At 38.8% G+C, this 16,902-nt stretch overlaps 1 protein-coding gene across 5 annotated transcripts in view; it reads right to left on the bottom strand.

Annotated features, from left to right (window-relative positions):
* Nucleotides 1-16,902, bottom strand: part of cicb (capicua transcriptional repressor b) — a 44,616-nt gene that overhangs the window by 15,554 nt on the left and 12,160 nt on the right. For 4 of the 5 annotated variants that reach the window (XM_055048128.1, XM_055048129.1, XM_055048130.1 and 1 more), the window contains exons 3-7: nt 1,409-1,558; nt 1,127-1,301; nt 532-643; nt 246-428; nt 31-163 (exon numbers count right to left, since the gene is read on the bottom strand). In XM_055048128.1, the coding sequence (XP_054904103.1) occupies nt 31-163; nt 246-428; nt 532-643; nt 1,127-1,301; nt 1,409-1,558 (753 nt within the window). Of the gene's footprint in view, nt 1-30; nt 164-245; nt 429-531; nt 644-1,126; nt 1,302-1,408; nt 1,559-2,274; nt 4,264-16,902 lie in introns of those variants that run through there. The other variant, XM_055048132.1, reaches the window with a different exon arrangement.

The raw sequence follows: 16,902 nt of genomic DNA, 5'->3' as shown, positions 1-16,902 counted from the left end.
GTTATACGTTTATGATAAAGTAAGACCAACCTGTTGATTCGGACATGCTTCTTTCTCTGATATCCTTGTTTCCTGGGACTCCGCGACCTTCAGAGCTGGACTTCTTCCTGTCTTTGTTGCACCACTTCCAGTCAGGGTGTGCTTTAAAGTGGGCCTCTTTCACCTAAAACAAGAAAGAGAAACAAGTTCCTCATCTATAATATTGAAATATGTGTCATTTTCTGTCAGAATATTGATCTGTATACCTGGAAGGCCAAGTCATGGTACTTCTTTTTCTCCATTGCTCCCAGGGCATACCACCACTCCCCAAGAATCTTGCTGACTGTCCTGTTGTCCTGGTTTGGGTGCCGTTGGTGCACCAACGCTCGATGACGCTTACTGAAAATCATAAATGCATTCATTGGTCGCCGGATGTGATCCTTCTCCCTCTGTAGGGGTGAGCAAGAGAAGCAGAAAAACATCAAATTAGTTTTTTTTTAGGTGAAAGAACTATTCGGAGTCATGTTTCTGTCATAGTCTCATAGGGAATACCTTTCCTGGACTGTTTTTGTCTCCATCTTTGGGCAGCGCACTGAGAGACTGAGTACGTCGCTTTACTGGGGAGGTGGAGAGAGGCTGCTCTGGTACAACTCCTGGGAGGAAGCTAATGGACAGAAAAATAACAATTTTTAATAAACATTTCCTTTACAAGTAGTTCCATACAGGCTTCTGCATGATTATTATGTCTAATAATTTACACAGGCTGGAACAGCTTCCCATCTACTCTATAACACCTTTGCACATCTGCATATTAGACAGAAAGCTCATCTATTTCAAAGGGTGAGAGCCGAGCCACTGCTTTACATGTAGTGATAAAGACCAAAGATGGAGTGCTTTTGTTCCTATCTGCTTTGTTCTGGCTTTGAGCTCTTCAGCCCAAATTAGAGCAAGGATGCAGAAAATATCACTCTCACTTACTTACTGTGTGGGTACACAGCACTGAAAAAAAATGACTGTGAATGCTGGCTCGGACAGTTTTATAACTGCTTTAACAGATGGGCAATGTGGTGTTTGTGCATCTATCCAGCCCTTTAAATGTCTCCACCAGCTGAATCGAAACAAACAAACACAGAAGAACTGCTCTTACGGGTCATCAACATCACTCTCGGTTTCGCTGTCAGGTCTTTCCCTCTCCACATCTCCCTTCTCCTTCTCTGGAAGAGGCTCATCAGACGAAGGGGGAGGTCTGGATGGGGGACTTTTCTCTACAGTGGGAGGTGCCTCTGCAGGCTCCTGTGACAGCGCTGCCATCCCCTGACAATCTGAAGAAACACAATGCCCAAAAAAAACCAAAAGAAAAAAACAAAGATAGCCACAAGATGAGAAATCGTAATAAAATTGTGATAATACTGTTTATGATACTATTTACCTGTCTTTAGACTGGTTGCTTGAGGGTGGTTGACAGGATGCTGACCCTCACCAGGATGAGACGGAGCATCTGACTGGGTGGGTGCCAGAAAAGGAACCAATGAATGCCAAGGGAAGACTGGAACTGACCGTGGTTCTACATTGGTCCACACTGCAGAGAAAGAGGGCAGGATTTAGTTGCATTAAACCATGCCTGCAACTTTGCATTATGCTGCAGTGGTATGGCACTAGATTCAAAAGAAATATTTTTTTATATTTAGATTTTTTTAGAACTTGTTTTCTGTATTTTGGGGTTATATTGACCTAAAATTGTAACGTTCTTACCACAGATCCACTCAGTTAATTTCTCAAAACCAGTTTGTAATGTGATAATGAAATATATATTTGTATTCAAGTATTGAGACTCAAACCCAGAAATTTACAGCAACACCTTCAGACACAAAGAACCAATGTTTGTTTTTTTTGTTGCTGTTTTAACTACAGACTGGTTAACGTATATAAATGTAGAACATTACCAGCCTTTCAAAAATACAGAGAAATATCTGAGCTGGCAGAGAAATACACTTCTATCTATTTAACTGGGAAAATCACACCAAAATCAGCAGATGTACAAAAAGGACTTTCTGTTCTCAGAAACAGACTGGATGGACAACAAAAGCTGTTGCATTCCATGTCTGAACAGGCATAAATGAATAAGAGAGTACATAAAAGCTTATCCACAAAATCAAGCAACAGAAAGAGTCTCATTAGGGATAGGTAACCATGTAAATGCTGCTTTAACACTCTTAAAAACTGCTACATGTGTTCACAATTGGCAAACAAACGGCATTCACATTATACAAAAAGAAAATCAACATATTTACTGACCAAACATGCTTAATCCTTGGCGAAGGTACTGAGGATTCTCTGAGGAGAACATAATTGAGTACTTGATGCGTCTCCAAAAAAAAGGATAAAAAAAACAATAATAGTATGGTCTTTTATAAATAAAAATCAAGGTAAGACGACATTTTTAATCCAAAATCTAGTGCCGATAGTGGTGGGAAGCTCTCAGATGACGACATGTGCTCAGTGGTGTCTGAACCTTTTTCATCCTTTCAGGTCGCGCTCATCATTCACAATTATTAGAACATCATAACCATGCATGATGAGGATTTCAAAGATGTGACAGATAGAGGTATCCCGGTTTGTATTTAAAATACAAGAGTTGAGTCCATCTGTAGTATCGCAGAATGCCGCAATCTTGCGCACACGAAGCAATGCAACATCACTGGACAAAATGTACAGTATAAACGATAAGAGTAAGAAAAGGACACAATTTAAATGCGTTTTTAACGACGTAAAGTCGGCCCACAGGAAATATAAATAGGATTGAAGGCAAAGATCCAGCTCCCTTTGGTCTAATTACCCCCGATGCCCTCTCTCCGTGTTTGTTTACATTACTACAGCAGCTTGGTCGGGAAAGGGTTAACAAGGCCTCTCGCCTATCCACGGCCTGGGTTACAACATCCACCCGGGAACTACGCAGTCTTGCTGGCCCATGTCAAACTATGCTCTGCGCTACATTTTACCTGCAACCAGGTGGGCTCGGGGTGAGGTACATGAAGCCCCGGACTGGAGCAGCTCCGAGGGCTGATGTAGGGCAGCACCGTATCAAACAGACTCCACAACGCTGAAACCAGATACACCAGGCTGATTAAAGCTGATTGGTGTGTATTTTTAGTTGTAGGAGTTTACAGCAGCTTGTTGTAACAGTGTTTGCCCCGTTGTTATGTCCCTTTTATATGAATATATACGCCTTTTAATTCGACCAAGAACACCCTGGAGAGGCAGTTTTAGCTGCCTCTGGTAATAAGCGGAGCCTCAAGTGCACCGCTCCAAATTGAACCAACCTCTCGGGAACGCCCCTGGTCATGCACCCGGCGCACAGACACAGGCAAAAGAAACGCAATTGTTCTCATGTCCCAACGACAAAAGGTGTATTCACACGAACGGGCTGCCTAAATAATCCAACTACAACTGTTTCACAAGTGCAGCACTCGAAAACAGTGACTTGCTTCCTGTAGCTCTCACTCTGCTGTAATTTGCACCTGTTTTAACCAGGTAATCGCCCACAAAATACAAAAGAAGCTATGAGGAAACGCCGTCCAACGTGAGTTTAACTGTAAAAAAAGATAAGCAAGCATGGGATGATGCCGAAAATATGGTGCATTCATCCATCACCCTGTGCATACAAGTCCGCTATCCATCAGTTTGATCCCACCAATTAATAAAAAACAGAGATTATTACAGGTTCTAATTAAGCTGCTCGTACCCTACCTGGCCAATCTGGCCGCAGACCTGAAACAAGCTACCAACTGATAAGACTACAACACAGCGATAAAAAAAAAACCCAGCGACTTCTGGCTCCAGCCAGCGAGGAGAAAAGGGAAGGCGGGGGGAGTGAATCGCAGTTGCTTGCTGTATTTTTCTCACTCCTCTGGTTCTCCTGTCAGGCTTTAAAACCAGGGCACGACAGGTCGTCATTAAACGCCCGAATACCGAGTCGAAGTCGCCTCCAGCGGCTTTAAAAAATAAGCGACTTTTGGTTGAAGTCGTCAGAGCAATCCGTCCGTCTGCAGCAGGTTAGCTAACACTTGGTGCGGACGACACAGAAGCGCGCTCCGTCCAGTTCGTTCAGCAGTTGCCGTTACGAGTGTTGTTTTGGCCCAGAAAAGTCCACGCATCGCATCTCCGAAGCTCCCCGCTGGAGTTTACTCTTTTATTTTAGTCTCGTCCTCCCTGGTAAGCCTTTCTTTCTCTTTCCCTCCCTCTTCCTCTTGTTGTAAACTAGGCTGCCTGCTCCCCCGTACTCGTTCCCCCGCCCCTTCCTTCTCATCCTGTCAACCTCGCCCAGGCTTGTCCCGCCCTCTGTGGAAATTCTATTCAATCATTGGCTGCGCTCGTTGTCCGTCGAATGCCCCCCGCAAACTCTGATTGGTTGGGCCGTGCGGTGGAATGCCAGTCATATGCAAATTTTATTGGGTTTTACGGCGGCAAGTTTTTCTAAACTCAATATCTTCACTTGATTCAGGAATAAACAGCACAGTGAAAACAATTGGAGCTTCTGCTCTTTTGAGCCCCTGCAGAAATCATACATATCATTTATATACCTTTGTAAAAGTGCTTATTTTAGTGTGTCTATCTTTAGGCCCTCCCAAGGCTCATATCATTGGCGGAGGAGTCGTAGTAAACCTTGAGTGACGTTCAAAGCAGCCAATCAAACACCGACACTAAGATTTAGGCCAACCAATGACTTAATAGAAATTTAACTAGTTCCCTACCCATTACACATCCTGTGCCTCAACTCCCAAAGACCATCTATACAGGGAGGCGCCAGTGTACCATATGGCAAGCCATCACATCATTTATTCAAAAGCCGCACCTATGCGTACCATTTTAGACAGGAATAATAATAATAAAGATGACATTTGAGGATCTTTTTCATTCAGATAGAAAATCTCCTTGATATCTCAAATGTAACTCTGAACAGTCACTGAGCTGTTCATATCAAGAGACTTCAAATTCAGGCCAAAAATATTAGACGTGTCTCTTGTCCAACACACCTGAACCAAATGGCTAAATTCAGTATGCAGTCTTGCTAATGCACTCATTATTTGACTCAGGGGTGTGTGTATATATATATATATATGTATATATATTTATATATTATAACAGTAGTCATATTTTTGGGCCATGGGAGGAACCTGGAGTACCAGGAGAGTATCCATGCATGCATAGGGAAAGTATGCAGAAAGTTCCCAAACTGGGATTCGGACCCAGGACCTTCTTGCTGCAAGGTAAAAGTGATACCAGCTCCACCATCATAGTCCTATGTTTCATATCATCAAAAACTGTTAATATTTGACAAAAACAAAGCCTATAAATGAGTTCTCTTTGGGTACTCTAAAAACATGACTGTTATGTCAATTGGTCTCTTAATTCTGTGTTCACCTGCGATGAGCTGCTGAAGAGAGGCACCACTTCCACTGCAAGAATAAGGGATGGATGAATAGCTTAAATTTTCTCTCTAGCAATTAAATGTAAAAATGGCTTGCCAAAATGTCCTAATATTTACCTGTCACGATAAAGTATGAACTGCATAAGGAGTTAAGAAACCAGCCCATGCTATTCTATTAACCCGAAAGAGAATCCATTGTTACCCCAACTCAAATTTGTGGATTAAAATAAAACTACCACCATTTTAAAAACCCTCCATGTTTAAATGCATATTTATTCAGGATGCAAGTTAGTTATGTAACAGAATATAACACAAAAGATGCTTCTCTCTCTCGATTGCCTGAAATTTTCAATTTTCTGATGGAAAACTTACAGGGAAAACAAGGACACTAATGATGGCTGAAAAGAGAGGCAAAATGGGTGGAACAGGCAGACTGAAGAGCACCAGCGGGTAAAAATAGAATGAGAGTCATTTTCAGCAGGAGAGGTAGGGGGGGCTGGAGAGAAGGGGTGTGTGGAGAGAAAACAGCTTGTGAAAACACAACTTCTCCTAAATAGAGGTAGGAGGGAGAGGGGCAGAAATTGGGACATATGAGGGAGGAAAAGGGTGACATTTAGAGGTACCTGTGTTGTATAAGAGATGAGACAGAAAGAAAGCCGACATGTACAAATGATACTGCATGAGTCAAGAAGTTGTGTTTGGCCTGACTCATCTAAGAAAAATACAATTCTGGGAGGGACTTGGTTTCTACTAAGAACCAGTCAGCACATCAGGAGTGATATTTGACCAATAAGACCGAGAGAGCCACTGGCAGCTGCTGCAGTCAGTAGTAAAAAACGTTAACCCTTCAGGAGATGACTGGGTACTTCTGAGCAAAGAGACACTTCCTTGATTTGAAAATGGAGTCAAAGCCTCCGCAGCTCAAGCAAGAACTGTTTCATCCAGAGCAAATATCAGATATCAGATGAAACAGAATCTTCACAATTCTGTTTCATTTGATATTCTCAAGTTGTTTGCATCAGCATAGCGAACAGCACAGGATGAGTCTAGTTTCTTTCTGATGTGAAAAAAAGAGTTAAAGGTATTAGAAAAACGGCCAGTCAGATGGTGAGAGTAGGAGATTATAGCTTATCAACCGCACTGAGCTCTCAACTACTCAATCCAGCAAACACAGCGTGGTAAAGTTGGAAAGCTTGACAAAGTGAGTCAAAATCAAAGAGGGTGATAGAGGTTATAGGTGGAGATGGGGTGATTACAGTCACTGCTCCGTTGTTACAGCCTGAATAAACAGTACAAGTTCTCTGCCACAAACTGTTTCAGTGCCTTTTAAAAATATTCACGTCTCCCATTTTTGTCACATTGCATCCACAAACTTTGATATATTTGATCAAGATTTCATTTGATAAACCAAAACCAAGTGGAGTACCATTATGAAGAGAAGAAATGACATAATTTAAAAGTTTCTTTACAAATAGAAATGTGAAGTGTGGTTTGCATTTGTATTCAGTCTCATGAGTCACATTTTGCTGCAATTACAGTTGGAAGTTTCCTAGGGTCACTACCAACACATTTACAGAAAGACATTTTTGCTCAGTCTTTGCAGGATAAATAAGTCTCAGTCAGATTGCGTGGCAAGCATCTGTAAATAATAATTTCTACATCTTGAAATAAATTTTTTATTAGATTTAGATTTTAGAAGAAAATCCACTTAATCATGTTTCCAGTATTTCGTACCCTCCAACTATTTTTCATTCAGAATCCGTCAGTAGCTAGAATAATTCACTTTCTAATGAATTCTTACCAGCTTCCTGCACTGCATAAAAACACCCCCCCAGCATGGTGGTGTCACCACCATGTTTTATGATGCAACTGGTATTTTCAGGATGTTAACTTTCCACCACATGTTCCTAAAAATCTACCTGTTAAGAGTTGCTTTTGAAACATAGAAAATGACACATCGACCAGCAAATTTGATGTGTATGATATTGGTGACTGCAATCATCAAAATGTAATGTCTGTTCAATTACTGACTCAATGGTGGTGTTTTATACCTTTGTAATTTTGTATTTTTGTTATGTAAAGCACTTTGAACTGCTTTGCTCCTGAAAAGTGCTATACAAATACACTTGATTGATTTTACATTTAGTCCGAAATTTTCAAGATGGAATCCACCTTGTCCAACCTGAGTTGCTCATCTCTCCTGCCCCTCCAGTAGCACGTCTACGTCTCGGATGAATGCTGCTCCAGTGTGTTTAAGTGGATGGCTATAACTCGGTTTGCAGTAATACAAACTTTTTAAATTCTTGGATGATTAATTGAACGGTGGTACGTAAGACGTTCAAAGCTTGTTTGTTTTATGACTTAATGCTTCTGTAAACTGCAGTGTTTCTTGGTCTTGATGATGTTCAGTAATGTTCTTTAACAAACTTCTGAAATTTTACACAAGTGGATACTGTTTACTAACGAGCTGATTCTGATGCCGCTTGGATTTTATTAAGGGGTATCAGATTAAATGTGGTCGAATGCCTAAATTTGAAAAGAACCTTTTTCTTTTCTTCCACTGGACAATCATGGACTATGGTATTTTGTGTTGATTTATTACGTAAAATCTCCTTTAAACATGCTTTTAAGCCATTTTAAGACAGCTAAAAAGAAAAAGGGTAAGTAAGATAAAAAAGATCAGATAACTGCGTGTGCATGAAGTTGCACAGAGTCAACATGAGATGATGGTGGGAAACCACAGAAACATCACACTTACTCATTTAAAATAGAGATAAGTCATGATGATTGGTGAGAAAACAAAAAAGGTGTGAAGAGAAACAGTGAAACAGAAATTCCCCCTGAGCTAAGCTTAACTCGCTCTCCTTGCCATCGTGCTGGCGGTGCAGTATTTGTGTAGGTGTTCAGCAGGTTTTATTGGCTGTCTCCTCTCACAGACATCATGCTTCTAATATGCATGTGAATTCATGTGTCCAACCCTCGACTCTGCCCATCCTCTCTTACATCAGTCACACTAGTATGATTTCACTGGAAAAACTTTTTCTTCATCCTCTTTTTTACCGTCGCTGGCACCTTGCAGGCGGAGCATGGCGTTTGCTCGCTCTCCCATCCCTTCACTCTCATCCCTTAATTCATCTTCCACCCCTGTGCTCTGCGCCTCTCCCTCCCACAGCCCACCATTTGCTCTGTCCAATTATAACTCAATCTACCGGTTCTTTTGCAGTCACCATGGCAACAGCGATGTTGGGCACAGGTTGCGATGTTGCCCTGTGGTCACGGCAACATCGGATTGTTGCCAATCAGCGCATTCTCGTAAAAAGAAGCCAAACAAATTATGCTAGACGGCTTTTGGACACAGAGAGATGTCTTTCTACAGCTCTGACCTTTGTCGTGTTTCATAAAAAAGTAAATTATAATTTAGTCACAAATAACATCTTTATTATTGGGAAGTTAAGAGCCAGAAAGAACAATAGCTAAATCAGGAGAGCCTTCCAGCTTTTGAATGCTGCGTCTATCAATGTGTAACCATCGCTGAGGAAAATATACGAGGCACAAACTTGAGATCAGTGTTGAAAACGGTGGCCTTCCAATCCACTCAGTGCAGCAACTTGTAATGTATGTTTTCAGCCATTTGGGGGCACTGCTAGTCTGCAGATAAAGGGCAAAGAACTAGGCAGCATCAGAAAACTAGTGCAAAGTCTGTGAAACTGAAGATGCAAGGAAACAGACGAGAGTGTGAGATGACGATGAGAAAAAGATTCACAAGCAAAATACCAACTATTTCAAACTTGTATACAAGAAATACAATAAAACTTATCTTCTAACATAAGAGTATATGAGTTTGAGGTAATTCCTGTGGAATAGGAAATCAACCCAAATTTGCTTCAACTTTACGTGCTTGTGCTCAAAGTCATGGAGCCATCTCAGATCAAGAAAACCCTGTTCAGCATTGCATCTCAAGAACCTCCTCCAAGTATGCTTCACCTACTAAAAAAATAGATCAGTGTTGCACACGACTTTAAGTGGTAAGTGTTGAAGGGGGCTTCACGTGTGCTTCAGTGCAAGTCTAGATGGCAGTGCGATCCAGATGTGGTTGTTGCCATGGACAGGGAGGATATGCAGGGCTTTAAGCATTACGTAAAGCAGGGGCGGGAGGGAGCGGGGATGTTATTCCCGGGTATCCGTATCCGGGTAGATGAGAATGAGGAGAGCGAAAGTGGAAAGGAAGGGTAGCGAAGCCACTGCAATGCGATGAAGTGAAGAGTTAAAAAAGTGTCATAATTCTTTAGTGAGAAAAAAAACCATAAAAAAGAGAAGAAAAAAGCAGAGGGAGGGATGCGCCCGAGTGTGAAAAAGTGTGTTCACGTGTACTTAAAGGAGTGTGACATGTTTAATCAGTGTTCCACAAACTGTGTGCGATTGTTTCCGTTAGGGAGCAACTCAACGACACATTACAAATTATGAATTCATTTTAAAATATAGAGACTATAAGGTACCTAATTTTAAATCCTCTCCATCAATAATGTTCATTATTAAATTATTTAAAAACTTAAACGCATTTTATGACTATTCATAAAAATGTTCACATTCAACAAAGTTTGTCTAACGAGTTCAGAAAAACAATTTCATCAGAATCAATACAAAATAAATATAAAACCACAGACGCAGGCTTTATTCACTGACCTCAGAGGTGGACTCATGAAATCTCTCAATGCAGAATGCTACTTATGGTATCAGTAAAAGAAGTAAGCTCAAAAAACTTATTCACACACTCAGTAGATTTATATTTAAAGATTCCTGACTTTAATCTGCTTGAGATTCTTTAAGGGAATTAAAGATTAGGGCTATTGCACAGATTCCCTCCAACATCAATGGTTGGAGCATAAATGTTTGGAAATACCAGTGGAGATGCACAAAATCATATCAAAATCATTTAAAGTGCTTGATTGCTGTATTGCTTATAAAGGCATCAACTGATTATTGAGAAGGGTATAAATATCTTTTGTATCACTTTGTTAAAAATGTCAATAAAACAGAGAACTGAATATCTTCAAATATGTGAAGATATTCAAATATATTTGAAGACATTTGAGTATCTTCAAATATGTTTGAAGACATTCAAATATTCAAGATATTCAAATATATTTTGAAGATACTGAAAAACCATCACTGTAGTTTTCCACTGAGAAATAAACTTCTTGCTTGATCTTTAAATCTAGAGCTGTCTGGAATAGAAACAATTTTTGGGTTTAATTGTGTGTTGACTGTAAGTGTTTAAATATCTGCAATAAGTTATTCTCTTGAACATTTAAGTTATTAGGTAATTCAGAGGAAAGCCTCCAATAATTCTGGATTGTCCCCGCTGTTGGGGTGATGCTGCCTGAAACGGCCGAGGCGCGACAAGAGCGCCTTCATGATGTGTTGGTGTGTGTGAACACGTGTGAGAGAGCTGAAGTTCCTCCTCGTTTGAGTGAGCAGAGGCACACACGAACAGCCGCACACATGCGCACGTTTGGGAACTGCTATTTCTATCTGTGAATATTCTGTGTCATACAGGCTGCATCGTGAGATGTTTGCTGTGTTGCCATGGCAACAGACGTTTCGGCGCTCACACATCATATCCGGTCCTGGGTGATTGACATTTTGTTACTTGGTCTTCTACACACACGCTGCGTGTGACGCTTTAACAAAATGGTCTCATGCTTCACCTTTTTCAATTCTCCGCATCAGACTTTTTTTTTCTTTTCAAAATAGTTACGGTATTTCAGAGGTCATTTTTGTGCTATTTAATTTGTGTGATTAAACACATACGGCACAGTCATACATTGCCTTTTGAGTTTCAGCCTTAAAAATCATTTGTTTTTACTTTATAAAATATTCTTAACACTTATTTGAAGCATATTTCGTTCTATAATGCCTTTGCTGTATTGTAAAAGAAAATTAACATTTCATCAGCAGATCTGACAGTTTTTATATCTAAGACTGTAGAGTTGGCAACAAACTTCATAGAATAGTTGGAGAGGATGTTTCAGTGCTTTCACCTACCCAGAAATACCGCTGTAGTTTTCTGGCATAAATCAGGCCAAATTTATGCTGATGCTGACACTGAGTGTCAGTGTGTGCTCTGACTCACAGTCATTATCATTACACAACCATAAACACATATTTCTAATAGTATTATTTTCGAGCTCAAGGGAACTCAAAAATACTTTTGCATCAGTCGTCAGATGCCAATTTTATTTTTTGTTTCTTTTCCAAAAAAACGCCAATGTTTCTGAGTATTAATCCATAAATATTTTTGCATTTTGTCATAATACATTCACATACATGTATTTTATGAGTATGCCACATGACAGACCAACAAAAATAATGCATAATGATGAAATGAAAGAAAAAATTATGCACAGTTTTCACATTTTTGGAGAAATATCGAGAAACTGAAGTGCTTTGCTTCTATTTGATTCAATGATTTGTAGCAAAACCTTTTGCTGTTATTACAGAGCCAACCTTTCTGGGCAACGCCTCTATAAGTTTTATATATCTACTCCTTATTTGGAAAATTGCTCCAGCTCAGTCAGGCTGGACGCAGAGTGTCTGTGAACTTCAGTTTTCAAATCTTGCCACAAATGATCAATAATATTATGTTTAGGAAACATAAGTATGCTAAATCATGCCACTGAAGCTCTGGCTGCATGTTTGAGGTTGTTGTCCTGCTGAAAGTTGGACCTCCTTTTCTGCTCTGTATTTAGCTACACGTATCTTCCCAACAACTCTGACAAGCTTCCCTCTCTCTGTTGAAGGAAAAGCCTGATGTTTCACAGTGGAAACAGTTTGTTCAGGGCATTAGTTTATTTCGTAACATGTATGCCCAAGTAAATTATTCCTCATCTGACCACAGGATCTTCTTCCACTGCAATGGCAAACATCAGAGGAACTTCTGACTTACTATGTGCAACAATATTGCTACTCTTCTGAAGAGGCCATATTTGTGGAAAAGTTGTGGATCCTTTGCTCCTACCTGAGCAGTGGATCTCTGCAGCACCTCCAGAGTTACCATGGTTATTACTCATCTGATCTCCAAATAAAGCCTTTTCTTGTCCTCCCTCTCAGCTTGAGTGAACAGCCATGTTTGGTAGGATTTCAGTTGTGAAAAACATTTTCTATTTTAAGATAATGGATTGACCAGTGTTTTGTGAGATGGTAAAATATTTGGCTATTGTTTAATACCATCATCAGGTGTTGTTGACTGAATATTTTCTGTCTTTGATTGTTTTTTTAAACAGTGATGGAAAAATCTGACGGTTGTCCATCGCTTTAACGGTTTATAATTCACATACTTGACCAGTTGTTGCAGATGCAGGAACATTTTCAACTTTATGCACATTGTGTTGAGGCAACTCTATCAATCAATAAAAATAAATAAATTCCCATCAGTTTCTTCTCTGACCTAAACACAGACCTAAATGCATCGTTATGTGGGAGCTAACAACACGTTGAACAGTAAGCTTTGGACCTCATCTGCTGCAGAAAGAGCGCGTACACACGTTTAGAAAGTCTTACTGACTTCTGATCACTTAAATTGGAGAAATGTTCCAGGATTTAAAAACTCTGGCTTGTAATTCCAGCCTCCAGCAAAGCACAAATTCAGCTTCCAGATCAACAACAAAATCTTGAGACATTTGATTATACACAAGCAGGTGTGCAACTCAAGTCCAAAGGAACCAAGAGAAAGTTGTGAGACTGTCTATTCAATTCACTGCAGGTAAATTGGTCATAATTAAAGTGTAATCATTTAATTTCATTATTTACAGTTATTGCATTATGTATTTGTGTTTATTTATAATGTGTTTATGTGTTTTGCTAAAAATGTGTTTGATGCATTGTTCAGCACCCTTTCATAGACAATTAGAGGGGGGTGAAAACAAATGCATCAAACACATTTTTATAAATTTTTACAACATTAAAAAAACATTTATTCCTTTCCTTCATCTCCACAATAGTGCACTTGATGCTCTATCACTAAATCCCATTAAAGCACGCTATAGTAAAATAAAAAGAAGCATAGCAATTTATATCATTATTCATATAACTTTAAAAATATTCAAACCTCAAAAAACACAGAGCAATATTAACTGCCCCCATTTCACAAGCTGATAGAAAACACATAAATATAAGAATACCTGCACAACCTTGCAATCCAGAAACAGACCAAATGGGTAATTGGACACGCTACCACATGCACTCTGGACATGGACAGCAAAGCATGCACACACCCACACAAAGAGGTGCCATTCATTCATTCAGCGTCCCTACAGCTGCAAAAAAGGGATCAGTTGAAGAAGCGTAGACTCAAAACGACACCCCTTCTTTCCCTTGCCTGTCCACTTTTCTGTCACACCCACAAATTCCTCCATAATGATTGGTGCAAAAAAAAAAAAAAAAAAGCAAGGGCAAAAGGTTAGGTGAATCAGACAGACTGACACCATATGTGCATAACAGACCTAATGATAAACCGATGACAAATAATGTTCTCACACTTACATTGTACACCCTCTATAGTGCAGCGTATTCCTCCAACAGCAGAGTTTACGAAACACATTTTTCACACACCCACACAAAACACAAAAACTTGCAGTATATCAGATACACACACCAACACACAATTCAGAATAAACCAACTTCCATTTAGCTGGCCATGGAGGCTGCTTACACCCTGTTTCAGTATACATTTTATACATTAACCAAACAACAAACAGAAAAACTCTGCAGTGAGTAAGAACAACTGCTGGGGTCAGAGAGTCGACGACCCATATAGACATTTTAAAGATAAGAAAAAATTTATGAAACAAAACATGCATTTGACTTCTAGCTTTTGCCTTTTTATCTGTGCTGCTGTGTATTCAATAACAATCTTTCCCATGCTGGTTATGATCTAAACATGTTTTTTCCCTTTTTCAGCAAAGGGGGAAAAAGCACAATTTGGGAGAAAGGCTTCAGCTGTCCTACATACAGTTCATTTTGCTCATACATTCGTTTTTATCTCTAAACGGTAATTTGTTGAGTAGCACTAATTTTCAACATTTTCTACCTCAATTCTTCATTAAGAATAGTTTTTTTAAAAAAAATCTTATTTACAATCTCTTCTAGTTCTAATACAAACCCCTGCTGTTATTCCTGCACATTCCCTCGGAAATATTGGGAGGCTTGACTGTTATCACTCAACCTAAAAATTACTGCTTCGTAATGACTGGAAATATAAGAGGAGCCCTCCACTATCTGCAAAGCTAATCCTTTATAATTTAGAAGTTAATCCCAATAGAAAACAACAAAACAGCACAGCATGCATGTCAGTGCATACGTCCTCTTTTGCATTTTTCCAATCCTCACACACACTCTGAGACACACTCAGAGGATTACAGAGAAATTATGTTTTGTTCCATGACCATATACAATTAAAATCATACCAACAGCATTTGAATTATTACTTTGGTAAGTCAGATCAAATTCAAACAGTTTAATCTGTATCTGGAAATTTTGCACTTTAGATTTAGTCCTAATCTCTAAAGTTATGAATAACACAGTATCAGTTTTCAGAAACTCTCAGATTGATCTTTTTCACACTGTATTGCTGAATTGCAGGTGCTGGTTCCAGGAATCTCACTGATCATGTGAACAGATCTAGTATTTGGTTACTGTTAACAGGAGAGTGGTATGACGATGACTGGGGGGGGTCGCCATATGGGACAACAGCATGCTGGCTGACAGGAACCTCCTTCACTGGGCATCAGCACACTCAGGTCATTGCATGTTTATGTGAAAGTAACTCTCTACTGCTTTGAAATTTTTATTAGCTGTGTTTTAAAAGTTTTTTTTTTTTTTTTTTTTTGCTGAAACAGGTACAATAAATCAGATGAATAAATGTGGTTTCCAAATCTACACTTTTCTACGAGGGTTTGAAGTTGATTTAATAAGATGCAAAAATCTTTCTGCTGTTTCTGCCATCCATTGCTGTGCACTGTCAGTAAGATGGCTGAAACAAGGCACTTACATCTTCCCCTCACTTACAACATATACACATTTGCTGGTGTGGAAATATTTTCAGTAACAAAAACATAGACACCTATGAAGTAGATATTAAAGGAAGCACCACACTCTCATTATCATTGTGGTTTAAACTACGCATTGAAAGCTGTATGTCTGTTAAACAGCTGACTGCAGACGCTTCTAAGAGTAGATCGCCCAGCTACTTATTCAGCTAATATAAGTTCAGTATATTTCAACAGAGAATGACAAAGAATGCATCGCAATTTACAAACTGACCTTAAAAAATAAATAACTTGAACTGTTGTTTATGCCATGTTTTTACCAATGTATTATAATCAAACTACGTGTAGGAAATAATATTACAATTATTACAATAATCAATATTGTTTCAGCATTTATAGTAAAAAAAATAGCTCTTCTGTCTAAAATGAAAGGAGTTAGATCATTTTGTGTATTTTAAATATTTGTGTTAACAGCAGAATAGAGTGAACTGCTTTTTTGTTTTTGTTTGTTTGTTTAAACTTGTCCTGTAGTGAAAATGTAATCTCAAATCTGATTAAGAACAATACAGCATAATGTTACTGGGCTGGTATTTAATAATTAAAAATAAATATGATTCATAAGGAATCACGTTCTGTACTTCAAAACAATTCCCAACCGTGTGTGTGTGTGTGTGTGTATGTGTGTGTGTGTGTTGAGCATAACAAAAAAAAAGAAAAAAAATTACATTTACTTGCTAAGTTTTCTCAGTAAGCAAAAGGCATTTTGTCTATGCCTCTGGCTCAATTTGTGAATTTTCTCTTGGGTACTTGTTCCTCAAAATAATCTGTACTCACTGTACCGCTATTAAGCCTTGCAAAAGTGATAATTCTAATCATATTTTGGCCATTTCACTGAAAAATATAAATCCAAGGACCAGGTACAGATACAAGGCCATTAAACTAGAAACCTGTACAAACTGAGATAGTGTGTGACTAACGCAAAAATGCAGCCATTATGATAAATATTGAATGTAAAAAAATTTTATATAATTAAAAATATATGTGGGATTTTGCAGAATAATAATATACAGTTCCTCAAAGATGTTCAAATGCATTTCAGTAAAATTAGATAGTCATATTTCGAGCAGCATTTTTACATGAGTGTTTTGTTTTTTTGCAATCTTTTATATGAAAAGTATTTGATATATTTTTCATCTGTGGTAGTGACTAAATTATTGCGGATGTGCAGAAATCTCTGCCTAAAATGATGCAGTTTTAGAACCTTCTAATAATGTGTTTTTTTTTAATTAATTAATTTATGCTTTGAATACTATTTAGAGAAATTCCCAAGATGCACAAAAATAATCTTTGAAAAGCTGATTCCAAATTAGTTATTTTTCCTCCTGCAAGACTGAAAGGTTTCTCCCCTTTATTTTTAACTCATTCACCTCATAAGCATAACACACACTC

Source organism: Poeciliopsis prolifica, unplaced genomic scaffold, assembly GCF_027474105.1.
Source record: "Poeciliopsis prolifica strain line A6 unplaced genomic scaffold, Auburn_PproV2 SCAFFOLD026, whole genome shotgun sequence".
Classification (NCBI taxonomy): Eukaryota; Metazoa; Chordata; class Actinopteri; order Cyprinodontiformes; family Poeciliidae; genus Poeciliopsis; species Poeciliopsis prolifica.
This window is presented reverse-complemented; position numbering and strand designations above follow the sequence as displayed.